This window comes from Alternaria triticimaculans (genome assembly GCF_023758025.1).
Source record: "Alternaria triticimaculans strain BMP 0046 chromosome Unknown scaffold_5, whole genome shotgun sequence".
NCBI lineage: Eukaryota > Fungi > Ascomycota > Dothideomycetes > Pleosporales > Pleosporaceae > Alternaria > Alternaria triticimaculans.
In genome coordinates, this window is record NW_026055962.1 from 107881 (window position 1) to 130930 (window position 23050).

Below are 23050 nucleotides of genomic sequence, written 5' to 3' on the forward strand. Positions count from 1 at the left end.
TCGGATTTCGCCACAAGAAGCCGTTGCAACGGATCTAGATTGAGATCACACATGAGCCTCCCTCCTGTCGACAGATCGAGACGGGCGCGTTAACTTCGGTTGATTGCCCCCGCCGACCAATAATACTTACCTTGTAGATCTGAGACGACGTGCCTGCGAGCCGTGACTAGGACAAGGCTTGTTTCCAATAGATCCGGTACTCGAGCGTTTTCCCTGGGTCCATGCGTCAAGAGAAAGTCGCATCCAGCGCTGCGCAAGTACTAAAGGATGACAATCTACTTCGATTGACTGCCTCTGAATCTGCTAATTCTCCAGCTTGTTCTCCATTTCTCGTTGGCATCGTCGTTCAACCCCTCGCTCGTTACCGCACCGGCTGCAGTGGCAAGAAGGCGCGGCAATTCGCTCGAACGCTCCGCATTCATCGAATGATTAATTCTGGTTGATCTGCAATGGCTACAATCAACCTTGGAAACACTAGTCCGACGGAAGATATCAAACAGCACGACATAAAGCACGCGGCTATCCACATCCAACCAGTCACTCTCGTTACTCCTACGTTGACGCCTGCTGCGACTCCAGAGGAGACTTCCCCGGCAGACGAAACGATGGCGGGCAAGAAGATATTCTCCATGGAGCGGCCGGACGACAAGGCGAGGGAACTTGCAGCGAAGCTGACTCTAGAGGAACAGGTATGTTCGCCTTTACTTCTGCGGCAGATATCTCGAATTTCGGCGTTCGATAAGGTCATGTCGAATGATTGAGGCAGAAGGGGGTGTCAACTTCTATCCTACACGTCTTTCTGGTAGGGATACGAGTCATTCCCCAGCCACAATCCCTTATCTCAGCCCGTCTTTTGGAGCAGAAGGTCTAGAAGGATTGGTTCTCGAAAGTCGGTAATCAAAATGAATGGCTTCTCTGATCGCTTAGAGTCCCACCTGACCTCGTTAATCTATTCGAAAGCCGAAGCAGCCTTGAGCGGAGCCGGGCTGACCATTCCAGATTTCACTACTTGCAGGAGCGGACTTTTGGCGGACTGTAGCCATACCCGAAAAGGGCATACCGTCAATCAAGACATCAGATGGACCCAATGGCGCTCGCGGAGAGTTCTTCACTAACGGCACACCTGTACGTACTCCGGCTTGGCACTGCTTGTCTTACGCTGACGAAGCTAGGCCGCTTTATTCCCATGCGGCATATCCATGGCTTCCACGTGGAACTTGGATATGATTGAGGAGATCGGCCGTCACCTCGGAGAAGAAGCAAAGGCTCGTGGTGCACACGTGTTGCTTGCGCCTACCGTGTGCATGCACCGGTCGCCTCTTGGTGGTCGCAACTTTGAGTCGTATTCGGAAGATCCTTTCCTTACTGGAAAGCTTGCTGCATCGTATGTTCGCGGTCTTCAGAGCAAGGGTGTTGCAGCTACGATCAAACACTTTCTCGGGAACGAGCAAGAAACTGAGCGGCAAGCGTACGATGCTATCATTGCTGAACGGCCATTGCGTGAGATCTATCTGAAGCCCTTCGAGATAGCTGTTCGAGATGCATCACCCTGGGCGCTCATGAGCGCTTACAATATGATCAATGGCATTCACGCGGATGAGTATGAGCACTCGATCAAGGAGATTCTTCGAGGCGAGTGGAAGTGGAACGGAGCCATTATCTCCGACTGGACGGGCACATATGCGACCGCACCATCAATAAAAGCTGGTGTTGATGTTGAGATGCCCGGGCCGTCCAAATGGCGCAAGATCGACCAAGTGAAGGAATGTCTGGAGAAGGGTGAGCTAACCCGTGGTGATATCGAAGAATCCGCCGCTAGGGTACTTTATCTCGTCGATCGTGTCAAGGGACTGAACAACATGACACCAGAGGAGCCGGAGCAGTCGATCGACAACGTGGAGACGCGGAACCTGATTCTCCAAGCTGGTATCGAAGGATTGACGCTTCTGAAGAACGAGAATAGCGTACTCCCCATCAAGAACGCGAAGAAGATTGCGATGATTGGGCCAAATGTCAAGCGAGCCATTGCCAGTGGAGGAGGAAGCGCAGGCCTCAACCCCTACTACAACGTCACACCTTGGCAAGGTCTCCAAAATCGATTCGACGGAGACATCACATTTGCCCAAGGCTGCGATAGCTCGAAATGGCTACCGCTTGCTTCACCATACTGTCAGTCCAACGGCGAGACTGGTGTTCGGTTAGAATACTACAAGGGCGACAGGTTCAAGGGTGAGCCGGCGGTCGTTCAATACAAGGTCAGCACAGATCTGTGGCTATGGGACTCTGCGCCAATGGAACTCCTTCCAGACTTCTCCTTCAAGGTCAAGACCACACTCACACCGAAGACAACCGGAAACCACAGCTTCAGCTTTGCGTCAGTCGGGCCAGGGCGCATGTACATCAACGGCGACATCTTCATCGACAACTGGGACTGGATACAGGAGGGTGAGGCCATGTTCTCTGCATCAGAAGATGTACTCAAGTCAATCCATCTCGAAGAGGGCAAACCTGTGGAGATTCTGATTGAGAGCACCAACGAAGTCCGACCCGCGTCTAAGGTTTCTGTCATCGGTCGTCGCCACGATTACGGTGGCTGCCGAATCGGCTACCAAGAGGAGGACAAGATCGATCGTCTACAAGAAGCCGCGGACGCAGCGCGTGATGCTGATGTGGCTGTGGTGGTCGTCGGACTGGACGCCGAATGGGAGTCGGAAGGATACGACAGGCAAACGATGGATCTTCCGAAGAACGGCTCGCAGGATCGTCTGATCGAAGCTGTTCTAGCTGCCAACCCACGCACCGTCATCGTCAACCAATCTGGAACACCGATTACCATGCCATGGGTACAGAAGGCACCAGCTATTCTTCAAGCATGGTACCAAGGCCAGGAAGCAGGAAATGCCCTTGCCGATGTGCTACTCGGCAACAGCAGTCCCAGCGGGAAATTGCCAACGACTTTCCCTGTCCGGATCGAGGACAACCCAGCGTACCACAACTGGCCTGGAGAGAACTTGAAGACTGTGTACGGCGAGGGCATCTACGTGGGCTACAGGCATTACGAGCGCTCCAAGATTGCACCGCTGTTTGCGTTCGGTCACGGTCTAACCTACACGACATTCCAATACGGAACACCAAGCGCTAACAGCACGGTACTGTCTGAGGATGGGAAGATTACCATCACTGTACCAGTCACAAACACGGGTTCATTTGCGGCGCATGAGATTGTCCAGGCATACGTCAAAGACGTCAAATCGACGCTTCCTCGCCCCGAGAAGGAACTCCAGGCTTTCGGCAAAGTCTTCTTGCAGCCTGGTGAGACGAAGGATGTAGTCTTGACATTGGACAAGTACTCCGTGGGATACTTCGACACGAGTCTTGGTCAGACAGGTGCCTGGATTGCAGAGGAGGGCGCGTTTGAGGTGTTGATTGGCGCCAGCAGCGCTGATATCAGGTAAGTCCGCCACTTGGTTGGTTCACTCAAGCGAGATTACTAATGTGGTGTGCAGGTCAAGGGTCGGCTTTGAGGTTACAGAGAGTTTCCAGTGGATCTTCTAATGAAGGATTGAGCGGAGGGTACGGAATGGACAACGAGCATCACGAGTCTTCTTATGTTGTGGTTTTGAGGCGTTTGTGGTGGGGATGGGCGAGTGCGATTGAATTGGCTTCCCACCGAAGTCATATGGAGTGAATACATATTTTCGTGCTTCATTTTGGAAACGACGCGTGAAACTTGGTATAGGTTTGCGTGAAAATATACCATAAGCCAACGAAGGGAAAGTAGCTTCGGCATGCGGCATCTCAGATAAGGCTGACGGCCGAGTGGCTCGGCTAGATGACGCGCTGATTGATTTTCTGCCACCGCCTTCCGGGCCGACAGTTGCACCGATCTGTGGTCCCTGACGAGAACCTGTGTCGATAGCGGAAGCATCATCACCAGCCTGCCCTTTCGCTATTGTTCTTTTTGACTCGTTCGAGCCTGTCGCATACATCTCGACCGCCGTCCCATCTTCTGTCGACGCCCGAATCGCGCGACTTGGGCCCCCGTGCCAGCTCCAGCCGCGCTTTTGCTCCTGATCAACAGCGGGCGACCGAGTTCCAGTTACGAGCCACACCACGCCCAACAGACCCCCCTCGAAGAAACGAGCCTCCCATGAGCTCCAGCAGAGGCTAATCCGCTCAATACACGACAACGCGACCACCGAACCGGCCACGCAAGCTGCCTTATCGCCGGCACGCCTGGTAAAGCCGAGGACATGAATCCAGCGCATCGCGACGGGTGGCCGCCTGCACAAGCGGCGGCAGCTGGACAGGGCCAGCAGCAAACAGAGCAGGGTCAAGGCCAGGCGCCACGGCCTCTGGGTCCCTATGGGTGCGTACTCGCCTCCCACTCACTGCCCAATGCAGGCCGGCACGATGAGCGAAGACGCCTGCGAGCTCCTTTTCTCACCACCCTTCGATTGGATTCACGCTGACTTCGAGACCGATGACAGGCCAAACAGCGCGACGCCCCAGGGTCCCTCACATGCGTCACCCGCCCAGGGTCCGGGACCAGTACTGCCTCCACCATCTGGTACGTAGCACCGGCGGACGACGCGCCTGTTCGCATTGCTAACCCCGTCACAGGTGGCGGCTACTACTCGTCAAACGCCGCGACAGCCCACAACCAGAACCTCCCCACGCTTCCCGGGCTGACGGCGCAACCTCAGCACTCGTCGCCTCACATGTCCGCCCAGCGACCGCCATCGTCAGACGCGGGCGCGCAAGCTCACCAAGGCCCTCAAGCCCCTCCGTACTCGTTACCAGGCATCTCGCAAACCCTACAACAACAGCAGCAGCAGCACATGCCGACTTCGGAGCAAGCCAACGCCGACAGAGAGCGCGAGATGCGCGATCGCGAAAACAGAGACAGAGAGATGGAGTCGCATGCCATGCACCAGCAAGAAGACATCGTCAAGCGCGAGGCAGAGCAGCGGGATCGCGACCTGCACGAGCGACAGCAGCGCGAGCACGCAGCGCACCAGAACCACTCAGGGCCGATCCAAATACACCAGCCAGTGGCAGTCGCACCATCAACGCGAACCATCCACGGGCCCAACGGTCTGCTCGGCCAATCTGGACCCATGAACGGGCCAAACCCACTTGCGCCACCCATGGGTGGCCCCAACTCAGGCCCCATGTATGGAAATGCGCCCGCACAGCATGAGCAGACTACACCGCGCATGCAACACGCCGTACAGGCACCTACCCAGGCCCAGATGTTGATGCCTTTTGCTGGTCCTCCAGGATCCATGGCTATGGGCCAGGGACAGCAGCCCATTCTCAACGACGCCCTGAGCTATCTCGACCAGGTCAAAGTCCAGTTCGCCGACCACCCCGACGTGTACAATCGATTCCTCGACATCATGAAGGATTTCAAGAGCGGTGCTATCGACACCCCAGGCGTCATCGAGAGGGTATCAACACTGTTTGCGGGCAATCCGGCCTTGATCCAGGGTTTCAATACGTTTCTGCCGCCGGGCTACAAGATCGAGTGTGGCACCAACGGCGACCCAAACGCTATCAGAGTCACCACGCCCATGGGAACCATGGTATCGACTATGCCCGCTCCAAGGCCGCTTTCACCGCCACGCAGCGGTGCTGTCAATGGCAACAACGGCCCGCAACACGAGAGCACATACTACGAGACTGCCCAAGGACGCCCATGGCCTCAACAACAGAGAGCTCAAGGTCCTGAGGGACAAGAATCGATGTTTTCACCCAACAACCGTACTCTCGGAGGGCCACTGTACGGTCCCCAAGGACAGCAGGGCCCAGCGCCTCATTCGCCAGAGGTCACATCGCGTCCTCATCCTGACCCTGCTGGAGCTGCAGCGCTGGCTCACCAGCAAGAGCAGAGAGGCGTTTCGCAGTTACAAAACGCAGTATCTGCAGCTACTGGCCGCTCAATGATGTCACCCAGCGTTGATCCGGGTGCCTCGTTACAAGGACAGGCTATGAACGGTGCTGCTCAGCTTCCACAGATGGGCGGAGCTGCAGCAGAAAAGAGAGGCCCGGTAGAGTTCAACCATGCGATTAGCTATGTGAACAAGATCAAGGTACCATTCTTCACTGTGAGGTTGAAAACCAAAATGCTAATGGTACCCTAGAACCGATTCGCAGCTCACCCAGACATTTACAAAAACTTCCTGGAGATACTACAGACGTACCAGAGAGAGTCGAAGCCCATTCAGGACGTATACGCCCAAGTCACTCACCTGTTTGGTGGCGCGCCAGATCTCCTGGAGGATTTCAAGCAGTTCCTTCCCGAGTCCGCTGCTCAACACAGAGCGCAACAGCAGGCCGCCAAGAACGCGGCTGAAGACGCAGTCATGCTCAGCAATGTTCGAGGTGAATCAGGATACGGAGCCGCTGCAAACCAACAAACGCCCGGACGCGCCGATACATCTCGATTGCCTCCGATGGGCAACTTCGCACCTACTCCTACAGCGAACCGCGACAACAAGAGGAAGCGCGAGCGACAAGGCCCTGTGGCTGCGCCGATGCCCGCGCCCATGTCGCAAGAAATGCCAACCTCGAACGTTCGGGGTGGATACAACCAGGGCAATGTCAACAAGGTACGTACATGATTCTACACTATAACGGGCCGGGTTAGGTCACGTTGTTTTTCTTTATAGAGGCACGTGCATCTCCATGGTCCTCTGCCCCAACCCTTTCAATTCTTTTCATTGGTCATACTCTATTTCCATCTCAACCCCACCGTATCACAATCATTGTCATCGAGACTATCATCACTATGTTTGATGGTGGGGTCCTGTTTAGCTCTCTTCCCACCAGAGATGAAAATGGGCCTTCCTTCGAATGCAATAGAGCATCACAAAAGATCATCAACTAACATGTTGAAGCGCGCAAAGACCGGACATGGCGCAAAGCAGGCGATTCCCGATGGACCACCGGTATCACCCACCCTGACTCCTGCGCTACCTGAGCCAATGCCACCGACGACGACCACAACACCCAGCCAGGATGAGCTTGCTTTCTTTGACCGCGTCAAGAAGTTCATTGGAAACAAGAACACGATGAACGAGTTCTTGAAGCTCTGCAACCTCTACTCGCAAGACTTAATCGACAAGCAGTTACTACTGTCTCGCGCCGGATCTTTCATCGGCGGAAATCATGAACTCTATGCTTGGTTCAAGAAGTTCATGGGCGAGGACGAAGAGCAACAAAAGTACCGCCCTAAGACTGTCAACTCGCGTGTCTCATTATCGAATTGCCGCAGTCTTGGTCCTAGCTATCGCTTGCTCCCAAGGCGCGAACGAGAACGCGTGTGTAGTGGACGCGACGAACTCTGCAGATCTGTTCTGAACGACGAGTGGGCATCTCACCCGACATGGGCCTCCGAGGATTCTGGTTTCGTTGCCCATCGCAAGAACACTTTCGAGGAGGGCTTGCACAGAATCGAGGAAGAGCGTCATGACTATGACTTCAACATCGAGGCCTGCAGCCGCACGATCCAACAGTTGGAGCCTATCGCCAACCAGCTGCTCACAATGAAGCCAGAGGACAGACAGGGATTCACATTGCCACCTGGACTTGGTGGACAAAGTGAGACGATCTACAAACGTGTCATTATGAAGATCTACGGCCGTGACAGGGGAAAGGACGTGATTAAAGAACTGTTCCAAATGCCCTGGAGCGTCGTCCCTGTACTTCTCCACCGCTTGAAGACTAAACTGGAGGACTGGAAGGCCGCTCAGCGTGAATGGGAAAAGGTCTGGCGCGATCAGACCCAAAAGATCTTCTGGAAGTCGCTGGATCACCAGAGCATTACCGTCAAGCAGGCCGACAAGCGACAGTTCCAGCCTAAGTCCCTCACGAATGAGATCCAGGTCAGATACGAAGAGCAGAAGCGCCTCCAGCAGATCCAAGAGATATCGCAGCCGGACTACCAGTTTGCCTTTTCCTTCCGGGATGAAGAGGTACTCTTCGACGTGGCTCGATTGATGCTCACTTTTGCGGACAACAACAACAGTGCCGACTTTGCAAAGGTCGTGCCTTTTATCAAGGAATTCGTTCCTCTATTCTTTGGCATCGATTCTGCCAAGTTCGAGCAGCGGGTACAAACCTCGCCACGCGATACGCCAAACGATTCTGGCGAGGATACGCCCTCTCCGGATGATGATGTTTCCCAACGCTCGCAGAAAATGAAGAAGGGGGACCTCCGTCGCAATGTTCTCGACCCCAACAACAAGTCACGAAAGGACAAGGAAGACAGTGTTGCGTCGGCAAGTCGGGACAGTACCCCGGATGCATCCGCTATGGACGAGGAGGCTGCTGGTGACAGTTCAAACTCCAATCCTCGCGCAGATCGGCCAGAGAGGCAATGGGTAGAATATACCGATGCTCCCACGCCTTTCGGCGACAGAGAGTTCGAGCACGAAGAGCCCTACCAACGCGTAGAGTACAACATGTACTCTAACGCTTCGATTTACTGCTTCTTCCGCATGTTCGTCATGCTCTACGAGAGGCTGTTAAAGCTCAAGGATAGCGAAGAGGAGGTACGAGAAGTCATCGCGCGCGCCAAGGAGCCAAAGGCAGCGCAGAAGCTCAAGATGCTCGACAAGCAGCCCGACGACTTCTTCAAAGACACATCGCCATCAGCAAACTACTACCAACAGCTTCTCGAAATGTTCCAAGATCAAATCTCTGGCGAAGTCGAGATGAACTTTATCGAGGAGACTTTACGAAGGTACTATTTGCAGATTGGGTGGCAGTTGTACTCGTTCGACAGGCTCCTGAGCTCACTCGTTCGCTTCGCACTTGCTGTTGTTAGCCATGATAACAAGGATAAGAGCCTTGATATCTACAACCTGTTCAGGAAGGACCGCGTCAACGATACCACAACTCACAAGAACGAGATTAGCTATCGCAAGGCTGTGGAGAAGCTCGCCAAGGACGCTGACACCTACCGCATCACCTACGTAAGTCAACACCACCTCTCTCTTATCAATCATGTATTGATGTTTCTACAGAACCCCGCCAAGATGTGGGCGCACGTGCGGCTTTTCAAGAAGGACGACCCGACCTTTGATTTCACCACGCTCGACCGGATCAAGCGCTGGCGAGCATACGTCGCCTCGTACATGGCTGTGGAACCCACCGAAGAAGTCGACCTCTCCCGTGTCAACTACCCGTACCTGAAGAAGCGTCTCGCTCGAGCCGAAGACCTCACCGAGGAAGAACGCTTCGACCACGTCAAGCACAGCGACAAGATCACCGTCTCCATCAGCCCCGCCGCTTACATCATGACCTTTATCAACAGCGAACCCTTCGGCACAGGCGGTGTTCAGTACTTCCTGCAACCAGACGCCGTGCGCGCGGGACTCAGCGAGGCTGTTCCCAACCCAGCTGAAGAGTACAAGAAGCTCAACGACGAGCGGAGAGAGAGGGTCCAAGACATTCTCGTCAGGAACAACACTTGGATGAAGGACCTCAGCCGGGACGATGTAGACGCCAAGAAGGCGGCGTTCAAGAAGGATCTCGAAGAGCCTAGGAAGGTGGCTGATAATGAAGACGTGGACATGGACGGCGCAGATGGTCTCGACTAGGCGCTTCATCCTTTTGTTCGCAAAGACTATGCGGCTGGGTGATTGGCAACGCATGTTCTTGCGTCTCTGGCCTGGCGTTCTTTTGTGTGGTGTGGCGGGACTTGGATGCCAGAATGCGAGCGGACGAAAAGGCCTGGTTCCCTACGGATTCCTTCTGGTCTCGATTCAGTCTTGCATGTTTCCCGCGTTCCCGCGTTTGGAAGGGGTGGCTGGGTGGTTGGCATATGTGCAGCATAAGGCGTGCCTTTGCACAGCACGACTATGGGTGGGGGGGTTTCTTCTCTTTCCCTCTCCCTCTCTCTCCGAGATGGGCGCTGGCGGCGTTTGTTAAGGATATGATAACCCGACTCGACTCTTCGTTCCCATCTATATCCAAGTTTTTTTTGTGTGTTTTAGTAGGATTGCGAATTCTATTTTCATGTTTTTGAAGCTTGCTTTCTGGTTGTTGTGTACAGATACTCAAGGTGAGTATGAGGTGGTCGGGGAGTATAGTTGTATACCGAGTATATACATTGTGCTATTACATCGCGTTATGCCCGCATCTTAACACGTGATCTTTTTACAAGAGGAGATAACTCAAAGCCCCAATCGCAGCCATCAGGCATGTTAGACCCCCGACGAGGAGTTGCTGGGCGGCACTCTCATCTACAGGGCAACTGATCTCTGGCTCTGGAGCCCTTCCAGCCTCCACCCACATTAGATTCTCATCCGAACAGAGACTTGCCGTCAAGGCCACCGCCATGCTTGTCGCGCTTGCAGCGTCAATCTTGACCTGGCAAGGCGTTGGGGTGACGGTTGAATTGTCCAAGACAGCGCACTGTTCGCCCACGCCGTAGGAGCCTCCGGTAACTTTCGTAGTATCAACGACGTTGAAAGCTATGCCCTGATCTCCAGGACAACTCTGGTCTTTTGTTGCGTCGACAAGATCAATACCCTGCGCAGTCTTCTTCGTGGTGAACGTAACGCCCGAGGTTTGCGAGTGGCCCTTTTGATAATATATCTCCCGAAGAGGATCGTATGTACAATTAGACCAGATCAGATTCCACACTAACATCCATTTGCCCTCCGTCTTGAACTCGGTGTAGTGGCGATATACGAGCTCCGGGTCGGAACTCGACGTGTTTGTCCAGTTGAGCGTACTCCTCTTATAGTAGTCGCCGAAGCTTCCCTCGTCGACCTTTGAGCCGTTTGTCATATTCCAGACTTCGAATCCGAGCCGCAAACTAAGCAATGTTGCGAGTTTGGGGTTCTGGACGGCAAAGACGATGGGGAAATATGGAGCTGGCGCGTATGTGTCGTTGCGCGGGAAGACTAGGTCTACTTCTACGACACCTGAGGTTTCGCTCGTAGCTGCATCAATAGCTCCAAGCAAGGAAACGAACAACCAGGTGACCCAAGTAAGAACCCGCATTCTGGGGGCGAGAGACGGCCGGAAGGTTGCCGGGGAAATGAAATCGAAGAAGAAATCGTAGCAAAGGCTCGGTAAGTAATTCAGCAAAGTTGGGAAGCCACAGTACAAAGGACGAAACTGGTCCAGGGGAGCGACATTTGTATTAGGTATTGGAAGGATTAGCGGATAATAGGAACAAACTCGAACAAGGCTCTATTCCTAGTACAACGATAACCGTGCGGTCGGGTACAAAAGTCCAAGTTTGAGACAGGATTTGGATGTAGCTCGCCAGGGGCAAGGACCTACTTAGGTGCGGCACGGGTTCCAAAAGGGTAGGCTAGCGGGGGTCGATGCCGTGAGAGCCGCATCGCCGCATTCTTCTGGACATCGCGCTGGAGCCTAAAGGTTTTTTTCGTGAGTAATTTTGGTTATGTACGTTGGGGGTTTGGATAGTCGGTAACGATGGTTTGCCAAGTTCCCGAGGTTGTGTGAAGTGGCATCATGGTGGTTGTTAGATGCTTAGGTGATTCTTGGCATACCCACACATTGCCTTGCGTCCCATAGTGGTTAGCTTCTGAGATTATTCCAAGGTTAGGTAGCTTATGCATACATCCTGCATCGATTGCAGTGACTGTCACTATGCTCATTAACGTCGGCGAGAAAAAGGTCGGCAGCTTTATAGTGGTGATTGGTACGAACGTTCCCTTCCTGCTTTCCCCAATCACACCTTTCCAAGTTTGAACATGTAGTGATACGGCATAGCGCGGTACGAAGCCGAATTCTGAGTTTTATACTATTTATTACTTTAGTCACACAGCAGAGCTGAATGTGGAAGATGTTTGTTTCTATCAATTGCAACTGCGTAAGACGTTCCAATATCCAATTCCCTTGATACTCGTCCCTAGACTTGGGTGCACACCTCGCAATGCCATTCATTATGATAATTCACAGCCCCACAGTCCTTACAGATTCAGCCTTGATTCTGCATGACATATAGTGTCGCTTGGGGGTTTTGTGGACTCAAGTGTAGTTTGTTGTTGGGTTCAAAGCGGACTCGTTGCTGGAGGTAGGCTTGATGTGACAGTGGGGAAATGTATGTGTGCGTTTTGATTTACTATAACACAGTCAGCATTTGGAGTAATGGCAAGAGACTGCCTAGGTGGTGGTTAACTACGTAGCGTTTTGTAGAGTCGTTGTTCATGCGTCAGTAGCAGACGTCCTCGCGGGGCTTATATATCAAAACGTCTCCAGCATCGTTTGCTAGTCCTTCCCTGAAGAGCACATTCCAACCCGCGTAACTCGACTTCACGCTACGATCCTAATTTGTGACTTGGGGGATCGGACATAGACTAAATCCTCCCATGAATCACGTACCAGTAGTTCAAAACCTTACTCTGACTTCTTGAATCCCTCATACTATCGTAGGTGATAAATAGATCCAAAATGCATGGTTCAAAACCAGTACCGCTATAATTCCCGTCATCTCTCTAATACACACCCCCTGGCTCGTCAGAACGCCCTAAATTATAATGTCCACAGACGCGCGTCTAGCAGCTCTCGAGGCTCTCGCCCGTGAAAACCAAGAAAAGATCGAAGCACTAAACCACAAGAACTGGCTACTCAGTAACCAAAACATCAAGATGCAAGAAGAACTCGCCAAGTTGGAAGAAGATGTACGCAACGTATATCCAGACTTTGATACCAGGCGCATCAGCCATTCAAGCTTTCAGGCCAATCCATCGCCACCTCTTCATGATCCATCCGTCGCTAGAGATGTCTCTCACGCTCGCCCACAGCTACTTGAGCGTCCACCACCAGGACCGTTGTGGACACCATTCTACATGACCGCCCGCAACGCCCCACGACTATATCTAGAGTTTGTGATACCAGGATCCAAAGGCGAGACGTTGGGGATAGCTGTAAACAACGTAGATCTGGCCTTCATACTGCAGCAGACGTTGCGACGGAGAGGGTGGGGCGAAGCGACGACGAAGAGGGGTGTCGAGGATTTCCTAGAGCAGCCTATGATGAAGGTAACGTGGACGGGCAGAGAGGGAGAATTTGGGAATCTGAGCTAGTCTCGCGAAGAGGTTGGTTTGTAATGTATCTTGATTTGAGAAGTTGTATTTATGAAGAAGGGGTATTTGGTATCTCAACGCCGACCCATGCATATTAGAAACCCGATGTTCAATCGTCTTTGTGCTTTTCATCAAAAGCAAGCATGAGGCCCATGGCCCGCTCGTATGTCCACATTGTGACCGCACTGGCTGGCGCAGCTTTCAGAAGACTGACCGTCAACCCGCGGTACATACCTCGTCGACCTTCATGCTTCCATATATGCGCAATGGTACTGATGACGCCGGTATATGTCGGTATGTTCCGATGAACGTATCGCTCGCGCATCGGCCCTTGGACTTGTAGTCGCTTGCGCGTGGTATCGAGCGGGTAGACGGCGGTTTTGGAGAGAACGCTCGCGATGACACCGGCGACGGCATCTGAGCTTCCGAGTGGCAGTGGTATGGGAGAGGAGGCGGTTACTGGCTTCAAGCTTTCGTAGCTAGCGAAGAAGAGGCCCATGTAAGGCACAATCTGGCTCACGCCTGCGCCGAGGCCGCGAAAGAAGCCTCTGGGTCCTTCATGCTGCGCGATGTGCTTGAGAGACGCGATGATGGAGGTATAGACACGATCTTTGCCTTGCGCAGCAAAGCGCGTGCGAAGAAGATCGAGCGGGTATGTCGCCGTCGTCGCAGCAGCACCCGCACTGGCTCCGCTGAGGAAATTGGCGACTGAGCTTGGAAGCGTATATGGCGGCGGAATGGTCTCTAGCCAATGCGATATGTACGTGTAGGCAGAGAACTGGGCGCTACCGTACGTCAAGTACATGAGCTCCGCCGGTATATTGCCCTTCCATAGCCCCGTGACACCCTCTTCGCGAAGAATTTGTTTGAGGGTGCCCAATGTTCCTTTGTAGACGGGCCCTTGGACATTGCGAACGCTGAACGGGTCGGAGAGCGAGTGGATTTGGAGTTGCAGGCGGATCTTTATGACGTCGAGGGGAGCTATCACGAAGCTGTCGCAATGTCAGCCATGTGCGCGAACATGGGAGATTGAACATACCGCGACACCAGGCCTGCCGCCGCACCTGCGACGACAACTTGTCGCTGGGAGCCCTATCAGTCATATTAGCCCTGGTTCTGCCAGCATGGCGTGTCGGTAAACGGTCAAGATAGACAAGCTCCTACCTCATGCTTCAGCTGTGCGACACCCTCAGACATGCGCCCAGCGCGTCGATTGAGACACGTGCTATGTTCGCGCGCGTAATTAGCTACCCACCGCCGATGCTCGGTAGGACACCTGTGATTGCAAACGTGCCGGGCAAAGGGTAGTAGAGACCTCGGTTTACGGGTTGATTGTTTCCACCACGCTCGCTCCCTGACGTTGAAAAGCAAGGAACCCCGCCGTGTCCCGTCACTGCCAACAGCTGCGGCCGACCATGTCTTTCACCATCACCACCAGAATACCGCTACGGAGTCTGAGATCGCAAGCCACCACTTCCCGCAGGACTACGCTTGCTGTTCAGAGACGGTGTTTCTTCTTCAACTCGTTCTGGCGATCACCTAAGCCAACCGAGCATGCTGATTGGAGCCCCGCTACACATGGCCCTTTTCGGCCAACCAAACGCCAGGAACAGCTGCAACAGCAACAGGAGCAAGAGCTGAGACGTTCGAAAGAGCAAGAACTTCTCGTTCATGATGAATCTAACATTGGCCAGCTTGACGGTAGTCCAGCGAAGAGGATCGCGGTGAACATCGATGGAGAGCCCAAGATCTTCGACGCTGCGTTCCTTCGCGACAGCTGCACGTGTACGCAATGCATGGACCCTGACAGCAAGAACAAGCGCTTCCAGACTTCGGACATACCAGAAGATTTAGAGGGTAGCTGCAAGACAGTAGTTGATGAAGAGAAGGGAGTCTCTATCGAGCTTCAATGGAAGACAGACGTCAAAGGCTTCGGTCCGGAGCACCGCACACGGCATTCCATCGACTGGCTACGCCGCGCATTCAACACAGAGATTGAGCTACGTGGCGGAGTGCGACACGATGACAGAGTGTTCTGGGACAAGAACAGGATCGTAAAAGACAACAAGTGGCTCGACTACGACACCTACATGTCCCAAGACGAAACCCTCTTCGAAGCCCTCACACACCTGAACCGCTACGGCCTCCTCTTCATCAAGAACGTGCCCGAATCCGAGGATTCCGTCGTAGCCCTCGCCTCCCGTATTGGTACCCTCAAAGACACTTTCTACGGCCGAACATGGGACGTCCGCTCAAAACCCAAAGCCGAAAACATAGCCTACACACCCGACTACCTCGGTCTCCATATGGACTTGCTATACACATCCAACCCCCCGCATCTGCAACTCCTGCACTCCCTGCGAGCCCGTACCCCAGGTGGCGAATCCTTCTTCTCAGACTCCTTCGCTGCGGCACATCAACTCCGGCGGCAATCCGAGGGCCACTTCAGAACGCTATGTACATTTCCCGTAACATATCACTACCACCACCCGACCTATCATTACCACTTCACCCGGCCAGTAATTGAAACCTTCGCCTATCCTAACTACAGCGACCCCGCCAACCTCGCCATCCGTCGCATAAACTGGTCCCCGCCTTTCCAGGGCCCCTTCGAAGCGCGTATCGGCAGCGGCAACTCGACGTCCCTTCGCTCGTTCATTGCTGCTTCACATGCGTACGAGAAGCTTCTTAGTGCGGAGGAGAATTTGTATGAGTACAGGTTGAATGAGGGGGAGTGTGTCATCTTCGATAATAGGCGGGTGTTGCATGCTAGGAAGGCTTTCGATGCTACAAAGGGTGAGCGGTGGCTGAAGGGGGCGTACGTGGATGACGATGTTTTCTTTAGTAAGCTGAGGGTACTGGAAGAGAAGTTTGAGGGGAAATGGGTCGCTGAGGGTGTGGTTAGGCATGCTATGAAATGAAGGTGGGGGTGTTCAGTAGTCTAGGTTGCGCAGTATGGATATGGCTGTGCTTCGGAACTTGTGTCTCTACTTGAATTCAGTCAATGGTCAGCATGCGTCGAAGCTAACACCAGGCCCCTTGCGCTACAGAAAACTGTTTAGTCTCGAAAGCTGTGAAGACGGACTTTGGGTAGCCTTTGGTTACCATCCGACTCCAATGCGTAGTCAGTATCAAGACGGCGTCATGACGCAAAAAGAAATTATCTTCGCGGATCCTCGGTAATTTGCTCTTGAGCATGACCGATGATGCTTCCCACCACAATGCTCTAATCAATATTTAGCGCGAGTGATTTCCAGGTCAACACCCTCGTCCAGACCGCTCTGTACCCGCTTTCCAATACTCATCACTGCCTGTTCCAATCTCGTCGGATCGAAATCCCCGTAGCCCACATGCAGATGTACAGACCGCACTGCAGGGAAAACTTGCGACAATGAGTCAAGCCTGCACTCATGCAGATCCGCAACGAGGCTCTCAGCTTCTCTTAAATAGAACGTTATGCGAACCGTGCGGATGATCTGACGTTCCGTTGCATCAAGCCCCAGAATGAGAGTGTGGTATGATTTGAGAAAATGGGGGAAGCAGAATGTGTTGAGCGAAAAGGGAAGGAGCTTTGCTTCGTCGTAGACTTTGCGGCAGACGCGCAGGAGAGCGAGGTCATTTCGATGCGTGTATGTGGCTTTGAAGGAATATACCCAAAGGGCGTACGTGCGTTGGCTGAGGACGTGTTCGTAGATGTGGTTTCTGATTTCTCCGGGTAGGCGCAAAAGTGGGGACTCGGCAGTGTTGCGCATGTATCTGTTGATGTTAGCTTGGCATGGTGAATGGCTTTTACACACTTGCGGTGCAGTGTTTCGGTACTTACATGAGCAAGCGTGCGTCGGTCGTGCGTTCCATATCCGTCATCGTTGACTACCTACTCAGAGTATCGAAGTGGTATAGCACGGGGAAAGACGTGGGGAGCACAAGGTAATTCACACAGCCATGACTACTAGGAGAGAAAGTCAGGGTCTATTACGCTAGCCTCAAGCAGATTGCTCGCTCACCTGCCCCAGGTGCCGCCCACGGTGTTTCCCGAGCTAAAAACCAGGAAGCCACGCTGAAGTAACGAGCAAATTTCCGCGCCTTGAGACCGCATCATCTGGACTTGTGCAACGAGATCAGTCTATGTCACTATCCAACATGCTAACTCAGCAACCCAACTACATCCTGCTTCTTCTTCTTCTTATCCCCATCATCGACGGCCGTGATTTGCCTTACTCGGCACTGGACAGCCATAGCTTCCTAGGTACTATCACCACGGTCTTAGTCGTACGGTCCAAATAATTCTTGAGTGTTCTCACAAGCGCTCGGAAGTCATCACACTGCTGTTTCTCTGATATCAGTGGCTTCTCAACATAAACAGTTCGTAATCCGCGCAGCCCGCGCAGGTAAAGAGAACCACAGATGATTTGAGACTTCCCACTCGAGTACCAAGGCAGAGTGTGTTCCCATGCGTTGAGCTGTACGGTCTGGATTTCGTCGAGCTGTGAGGGCGAGAGTCGCATTTTGAACGTCTGAAATTCGAGGAGAGTGTTGAAAGAGAAGACGTTCAGTGCGATATACGGTGACTTGGCAGTCTCATGGTAGGTTTGACTGCAAGCGAGTAGTAGACTAAGTGGATGTCCGTTGACGCGACCGTCGTCCTGAACTTTGTAAATACGGCCGCTTAGTACGTATCTAATTGAGGCACAAGATGTTAGCACGGGTCGTTTGTATTGTTATGGGCAGGGATCTGCGCACGCGAAAATTCGGTTTCGTAGCTCAGCTGGAAGACGCAGAAGGGGTGACGAGTGGGCGTTGCGCGAAGTACTGGAAGGGTCGGTCAGCTGGCAGACAGACAGACAGGACAGTGTTGTGTTACATGTCGGAGCCACGACTTTCAGGTTTCGCCATTGCAAGGCTTCGGGATCACTTTGTGGTTGCGAGAAGATGGAAACCGGCAAAAGAGCTGTTTAATTTGAGGTCTCGCAATAGAGGCAGTGAGAATGATGCAATGTGGTCAACGTATTGATTCTGACTGAGGGAGGTGGTGGCACAGACTAACGCCCGCTAGCGTTGTTTGAGTGGAGGGGAGAGCCCCGGAGAACGAACCTGGAAGGTGAGGCCAGACAGCGTCCCTTCTTCTATTCTCTAGTGAATCGAAGAAGTGGGGAGACGGTAGTGGATTGTGTTGTACTTTGCATTGTACATACTATTGAACCTTAACAACTAGACAATTACTAACATAATGTATACTCCTACCCTGAGTATTCTTTGTAGGATGCGATTGATGTTGTTTGGCTTGGAACGTGGCGCTTCTTTTGAGCCAGAATGACTAGCTGACTTGTCTTCGCGAGGTGTACCCCCATAGGCCGGTTTGGGGGTTGGAAGAGCGTCTCATTGCTAGCTCCGAGAAAACCGAGTGGCAGAGTGTTCGAAGTGACACAGCGTCATGCTTTCAGGTATCGTACTACCATGTGCTCCATTCCCGGTGCCGCGATGGCATACGCCGAGGAGACTGAAGCTTCTTAAAGGCGAAGCCCATTCACCCATCCCCGCGGGGTGTATAAGGAGCTCTTCGCGTCATGCTCCAGGAAACCTTTCCACTCTTCTTCGGCGCGGACCAGAGGCTCAATGTGTCTTCAAGAGCGAGTGTTACTGTCCAGAATTCTTCGGACACAACCCATCGCGTATTCCCGTTTTCGCATTGTCGACTTTAAGACACTACGCAGTGCCACCCGTGCCAGTCTTGGATGCCATCTTCAATCGCACAAGCACAGCATATTACGGGTCCGATTTGAGACTTTCAAGCTGCGGCCTGTTGTTTTTTCTTCTTTTTATACAGGACGGCTTTATGCCTCTTCTCCTCAAACCCAGCAGACTCCCCTCGGTGCCCTTCCATCCAACAATTCTGGCAATATAAATCACCTTCACAGCCCAGGCACTTCAGTGTCGCATCGTCTTGACAAATGATACACCATGTATCAATATCCTCATCGACCTGCTTTTGTAGATTCGTGGATACCGGCGGCTTATTCCTTGGCGCGAACGATGGGGCGGAAGGCAGGCCGAGAGAATCTGTTTGTGATGGAGAAGGTGCTGCTAGAGCGGCCAGGCGTGCGGTGAATGCATCTTCGATGGCTTGACTGCTGGCAAAGTCGTCTTCGGGGAGGGTATTCGGTGCGGAAGGCAGTGTGAAGCCGCTGTCTGTGGTATCTGCCGTTGATGCATTCTTCTGGTCTCCTGATTCTGACATGTCATCTTCTGACGGAGGAGAAGGGGGATCGTATTTCTTGCTAATCTCCAGTTCTGCCATGACCCTCGCAATCACATCGTCTGCCTCGTCGTCCTCGGTTCTCTTCTTGCCATCTTCATCTTCCTCATCTCCACTTTCTGTGTCTTCCCTGGCTCCACCGACCTCTCCACTTCCTACGTTGATTTCGATGCTCTCCCAGTCCGTCAACTGCTCCTTCGATGGCTGCTCAGATTTTGTACGTCCACTCTGCGGCCCTTGTGCCCTAGTATTCACCACTTCCGGGAGTATCTTACGCATGTCTTTCAACAGCTTTCCAACATCTTGTTGTTCTTCCTTGGATACGTCCCATTCCTTCTGATCACCGACGGCGCCGTTTAGCTCACCAAGTAACTCTTCTAGGCTCTTTTCATCTTCCTCGTTAAACTCTACATTCGAGCCTCCTACGCCTTGGGCTATCCCTTCCAGGTAGCTCGGTGCCCCTGGTGCTGCGACCGGTGCGCCGGCATTGTTTGTGGACGTTGTACGCGACGGCTGTGGCGAGCCTGAGGGAGACACGCTACCAAGACGTGCGAAGCGAGCGGCGAGGTCATCGGTGGGTTTGGGAGGATTCGTAGGTGCTATCGAAGCGCTATAGTTGGTATCTAGGCTGACGGAGGATGTCTTGAGCGCATTGAGGCGGGCAAGGAGGTCGTCGTCTGTTGAGCTAGGTTCGGGCATCTCTGGATGATGGGCGATCACTAAGGTGATGTGTGGATAAGGACTTTGGATGTCCAGGTTATAGCGCCTACTGGACGCGGCTTATGACGCGGTGTTGCATGAAGCTCGAGGCTCGGGAGTGAGCGGAGTTGGCGCGACAGCTGTGGTGGAGCGCAGTGGGGGAGGGGCGAGCTATCCCTGACCGCGCTTGGTCCTCAACCAGACAACATGTGCGATCCAACAGCTGCATTATCAGATTACGAAGGAATACAGGAACATCTGGACGTAAACTGCTTATTTCTTGCCGTCGGGTCGGCGCTACTAGAGATGGCTGCCAGCGGCCCGTGTTCTCGCATGCACGACATCCGGCCCCGCTTTCGTCATATCCAAAGCTCCGATGGCATCCTTATATGTCAGCATTCGTGTTCTGGTACCATCTCCATCTACTCCGAAGCTGCCGATTGTCACGCCATCTGTTCATCTCCATCAAATATATAGCACAGCTCTATATCAATTGAGCATCCACCTCTTCACCGGACCTCTAGCACAACCTTAGATCAACCATCGCCATGGCTCTCGCACCCAAATTCGCTGGCCAAAAGCTGGCCTCCAGTGCTATTCAGCCCAAAGCCATCCACACACTCGAGCTCTGTAAGTGTTTCATCCTCGACTGCTGGATTACAACTTCCCGACCCATCCCAAGTCCTCCATCAGACTAACAGTCAAATCCCAGACCTCGACTACGTGTGCCCCTTCTCGGCCAAGATGTTCAAAACAATCTACGAGACCCCTCTCCGCAAGACACTTCTCGAGAAATACTCCGACCGCGTCGTAACCATCTTCCGGCAACAAATCCAACCCTGGCACCCGTCCTCCACCCTCGTCCACGAAGCCGCCTACGCCGTACAAAAGGTCGACAGTTCCAAATTCTGGGACTTCTCACAGAAGCTGTTTGCCCAGCAGAAAGACTTCTTCGATGTAAGCCTGGTCAACGAGACGAGGAACGCGACGTACAAGCGACTAGCCAAAATCGCCGGGTCTGTGGGTGTCGATGAAGGCAAGGTTTATGGACTGTTGGAGATAAGCGACAAGCCTGGTGAGGACGGGGCGTTGAACTCAGGAAACGGGGTCACGGACGATGTTAAGGTGCAGGTGAAAGCGAATCGACTAACGGGTGTGCATGTCACTCCTACGGTTGTGTTTGATGGGGTTGTGAACAATGAGATTAGCAGTTCGTGGACGGCGGAGCAGTGGGAAGAGTGGCTGGAGAAGAACGTCAAGTGACTACATGACGGTAGTAGTAGGGCAGTTGCGCAAGGAAGGTTGTGAGTGACCCTAGATCCACAACCCCCCCAGGTTCGCTCTCTCACACACACGACTCTCACCCGAGCCCTTCTACGGCTGCTAGTCTCTTGTATATAAGCCGGCCATCGATACTCCTACATCCTCCACTCTTCTTCTTACTACCAATCTGACCATAATTCCCCCCAAGCAACACTTAACGGTGATCAACCATCCTCCCTTCTCACCTCCAAACCAAATCTGACCCATGGATCCATTCTTAACAACACCTACCGGCAATCCGGCCCCCGCGCCTACCATGTCGACCCCTCCAACAAAGTCGGAGGAGTACATACCCAACTTTTCCGAGCTCCCGGACCTCCACACAGTCATCTTAGCGGAAGACAAATATGATTACTTATTCCATGATTATAAGAACCCGTTAACATGGGCACGGGCCAATGATAGAGCCACTTCAACACGAAGTGAAGGAACCTTTGTAAGGGCTCGTACTGCCCGGTCACAGGCTCAAATGATCAAAGAAGGAGACGAGCTCATCCAACGTGTCGCACCGGAACCCACGCATCGTTTTGCCGTTTACACATGGAACTACGACGAGCAGGGCAATTTGAAACAGACTCCGCACATCACAAAAGAAGAGCTAGAGGCGTGGAGGAAACTCGATCCGAAATGGAAGATTCGCCCCATGGACCCTGCAGGCATGCCGCCGCCAATGAAGAAGAAGCTCAAGGTGAGCCATGATGGACAGCTCATGCCGGGATTCGACGACTACACGGTAGATGAGCGAAGGGAGGCGCTCAAGGCGACGGCGCCCGGTGCTTCTGCCATGAAAGACGTCCTATGGAGAATTGACCGGCGGAAGCGCGAGCGACTGGCGATAGAGTTGCAGCAATCTGAAGCTAAGGTGGAGGTCTTGCAGCAACGTCTCGCTGCCGAAGAGGTCAAGAAAGAGAAGCAAAAAGAGGAGACGGTGGCCTTGCAGATGGACGATGGGATTGCCCAGAAAACAGGAGGGACGAACGTGTTGGAGTTGGGACAGAAGAAGAGAAAACTATCGACTTGAAGAGCATAGAGTAACCACGTGGCGATATGGCAGACCTGGGGGGTTGGAAAAATGGGATGGAGGCTGGGTGTCACAACGGCCAGGTTCGTGGAGCAGAATATAAGGACGTGGCTGAGCATATGGAGATCACCGCAACTGGAAGATAGGAACGTCCAGGTTGCATGATTATGATGCGGGTTTCAAGTCAAAAAGTGATTTCAGAGTGCAATCTCATACTAGCATTAGTATAGGCACTACAAAAGTTTGATGATCCTACGTTAAATGACCCTGACTCGATGTGATCATCTCGACGCTGTACCTACCCCTTTGAGTTGCGTTGCTATTCTGGAATCAGTTTTCTAGACTCTGACCACGATGTAGATAGTGCGGCGCTGACAAGCCCCTGCTGAAGATACGTTTCGATGATGGGAACAAAGTCTAGGCATGGTCTCTCCGTACCGCGTCTGAAAGTTCTAGGGGTCGACCAGGAAGAGTAGTTCCTTGAGTCGCATTCTTCCCAGGCTAGTGAATATGTTATCTTCTATCGATGAATGACATTTCAGTGAATTGGTGTTTTGCCTGTGCACGGAGCACTTCTTCTTGGTCACTGAGTCAAACCCTCCAGTACCCTCCCCCGCTATTTATGTCCCCACTCCCATCGCTAGGAACCGGTATAGCTTCCTTGAAGACCTCGTTATC

General features: G+C 53.0%; 9 protein-coding genes across 9 annotated transcripts; 6 read left to right on the forward strand and 3 right to left on the reverse strand.

Annotated features, from left to right (window-relative positions):
* Window positions 1-449: 449 nt before the first annotated feature.
* On the forward strand, window positions 450-3555 carry J4E78_004354 (uncharacterized protein; the record flags this gene model as incomplete). The annotated part of the gene is made up of 4 exons (XM_049364983.1): window positions 450-689; window positions 1000-1125; window positions 1173-3451; window positions 3507-3555. The coding sequence occupies 4 exons, from the start codon at window positions 450-452 to the stop codon at window positions 3553-3555; spliced, it is 2694 nt and encodes an 897-aa protein (XP_049222784.1).
* An 858-nt stretch (window positions 3556-4413) lies between these two features.
* J4E78_004355 (uncharacterized protein) lies at window positions 4414-9608 on the forward strand (the record flags this gene model as incomplete). The annotated part of the gene is made up of 5 exons (XM_049364984.1): window positions 4414-4570; window positions 4624-6095; window positions 6147-6614; window positions 6903-8981; window positions 9033-9608. The coding sequence occupies 5 exons, from the start codon at window positions 4414-4416 to the stop codon at window positions 9606-9608; spliced, it is 4752 nt and encodes a 1583-aa protein (XP_049222785.1).
* Window positions 9609-10167: 559 nt separating this feature from the next.
* On the reverse strand, window positions 10168-11019 carry J4E78_004356 (uncharacterized protein; the record flags this gene model as incomplete). The annotated part of the gene is made up of 1 exon (XM_049364985.1): window positions 10168-11019. The coding sequence occupies one exon, from the start codon at window positions 11017-11019 to the stop codon at window positions 10168-10170; it is 852 nt and encodes a 283-aa protein (XP_049222786.1).
* A 1508-nt stretch (window positions 11020-12527) lies between these two features.
* On the forward strand, window positions 12528-13076 carry J4E78_004357 (uncharacterized protein; the record flags this gene model as incomplete). Its single annotated transcript, XM_049364986.1, has 2 exons — window positions 12528-12671; window positions 12795-13076. 2 exons carry the CDS (start codon window positions 12528-12530, stop codon window positions 13074-13076), a joined length of 426 nt encoding a protein of 141 aa, XP_049222787.1.
* A 109-nt stretch (window positions 13077-13185) lies between these two features.
* On the reverse strand, window positions 13186-14273 carry TPC1 (mitochondrial thiamine pyrophosphate transporter; the record flags this gene model as incomplete). Its single annotated transcript, XM_049364987.1, has 3 exons — window positions 13186-14068; window positions 14116-14168; window positions 14241-14273. 3 exons carry the CDS (start codon window positions 14271-14273, stop codon window positions 13186-13188), a joined length of 969 nt encoding a protein of 322 aa, XP_049222788.1.
* Window positions 14274-14491: 218 nt separating this feature from the next.
* J4E78_004359 (uncharacterized protein) lies at window positions 14492-15997 on the forward strand (the record flags this gene model as incomplete). The annotated part of the gene is made up of 1 exon (XM_049364988.1): window positions 14492-15997. One exon carries the CDS (start codon window positions 14492-14494, stop codon window positions 15995-15997), a length of 1506 nt encoding a protein of 501 aa, XP_049222789.1.
* A 2864-nt stretch (window positions 15998-18861) lies between these two features.
* Window positions 18862-20028, reverse strand: J4E78_004360 (uncharacterized protein; the record flags this gene model as incomplete). The annotated part of the gene is made up of 1 exon (XM_049364989.1): window positions 18862-20028. One exon carries the CDS (start codon window positions 20026-20028, stop codon window positions 18862-18864), a length of 1167 nt encoding a protein of 388 aa, XP_049222790.1.
* Window positions 20029-20576: 548 nt separating this feature from the next.
* On the forward strand, window positions 20577-21291 carry J4E78_004361 (uncharacterized protein; the record flags this gene model as incomplete). The annotated part of the gene is made up of 2 exons (XM_049364990.1): window positions 20577-20658; window positions 20741-21291. 2 exons carry the CDS (start codon window positions 20577-20579, stop codon window positions 21289-21291), a joined length of 633 nt encoding a protein of 210 aa, XP_049222791.1.
* A 523-nt stretch (window positions 21292-21814) lies between these two features.
* On the forward strand, window positions 21815-22372 carry J4E78_004362 (uncharacterized protein; the record flags this gene model as incomplete). The annotated part of the gene is made up of 1 exon (XM_049364991.1): window positions 21815-22372. A coding segment is annotated over one exon (558 nt), but the record flags the coding sequence as incomplete, so codon positions are not given.
* Between the last annotated feature and the right edge of the window lie 678 nt (window positions 22373-23050).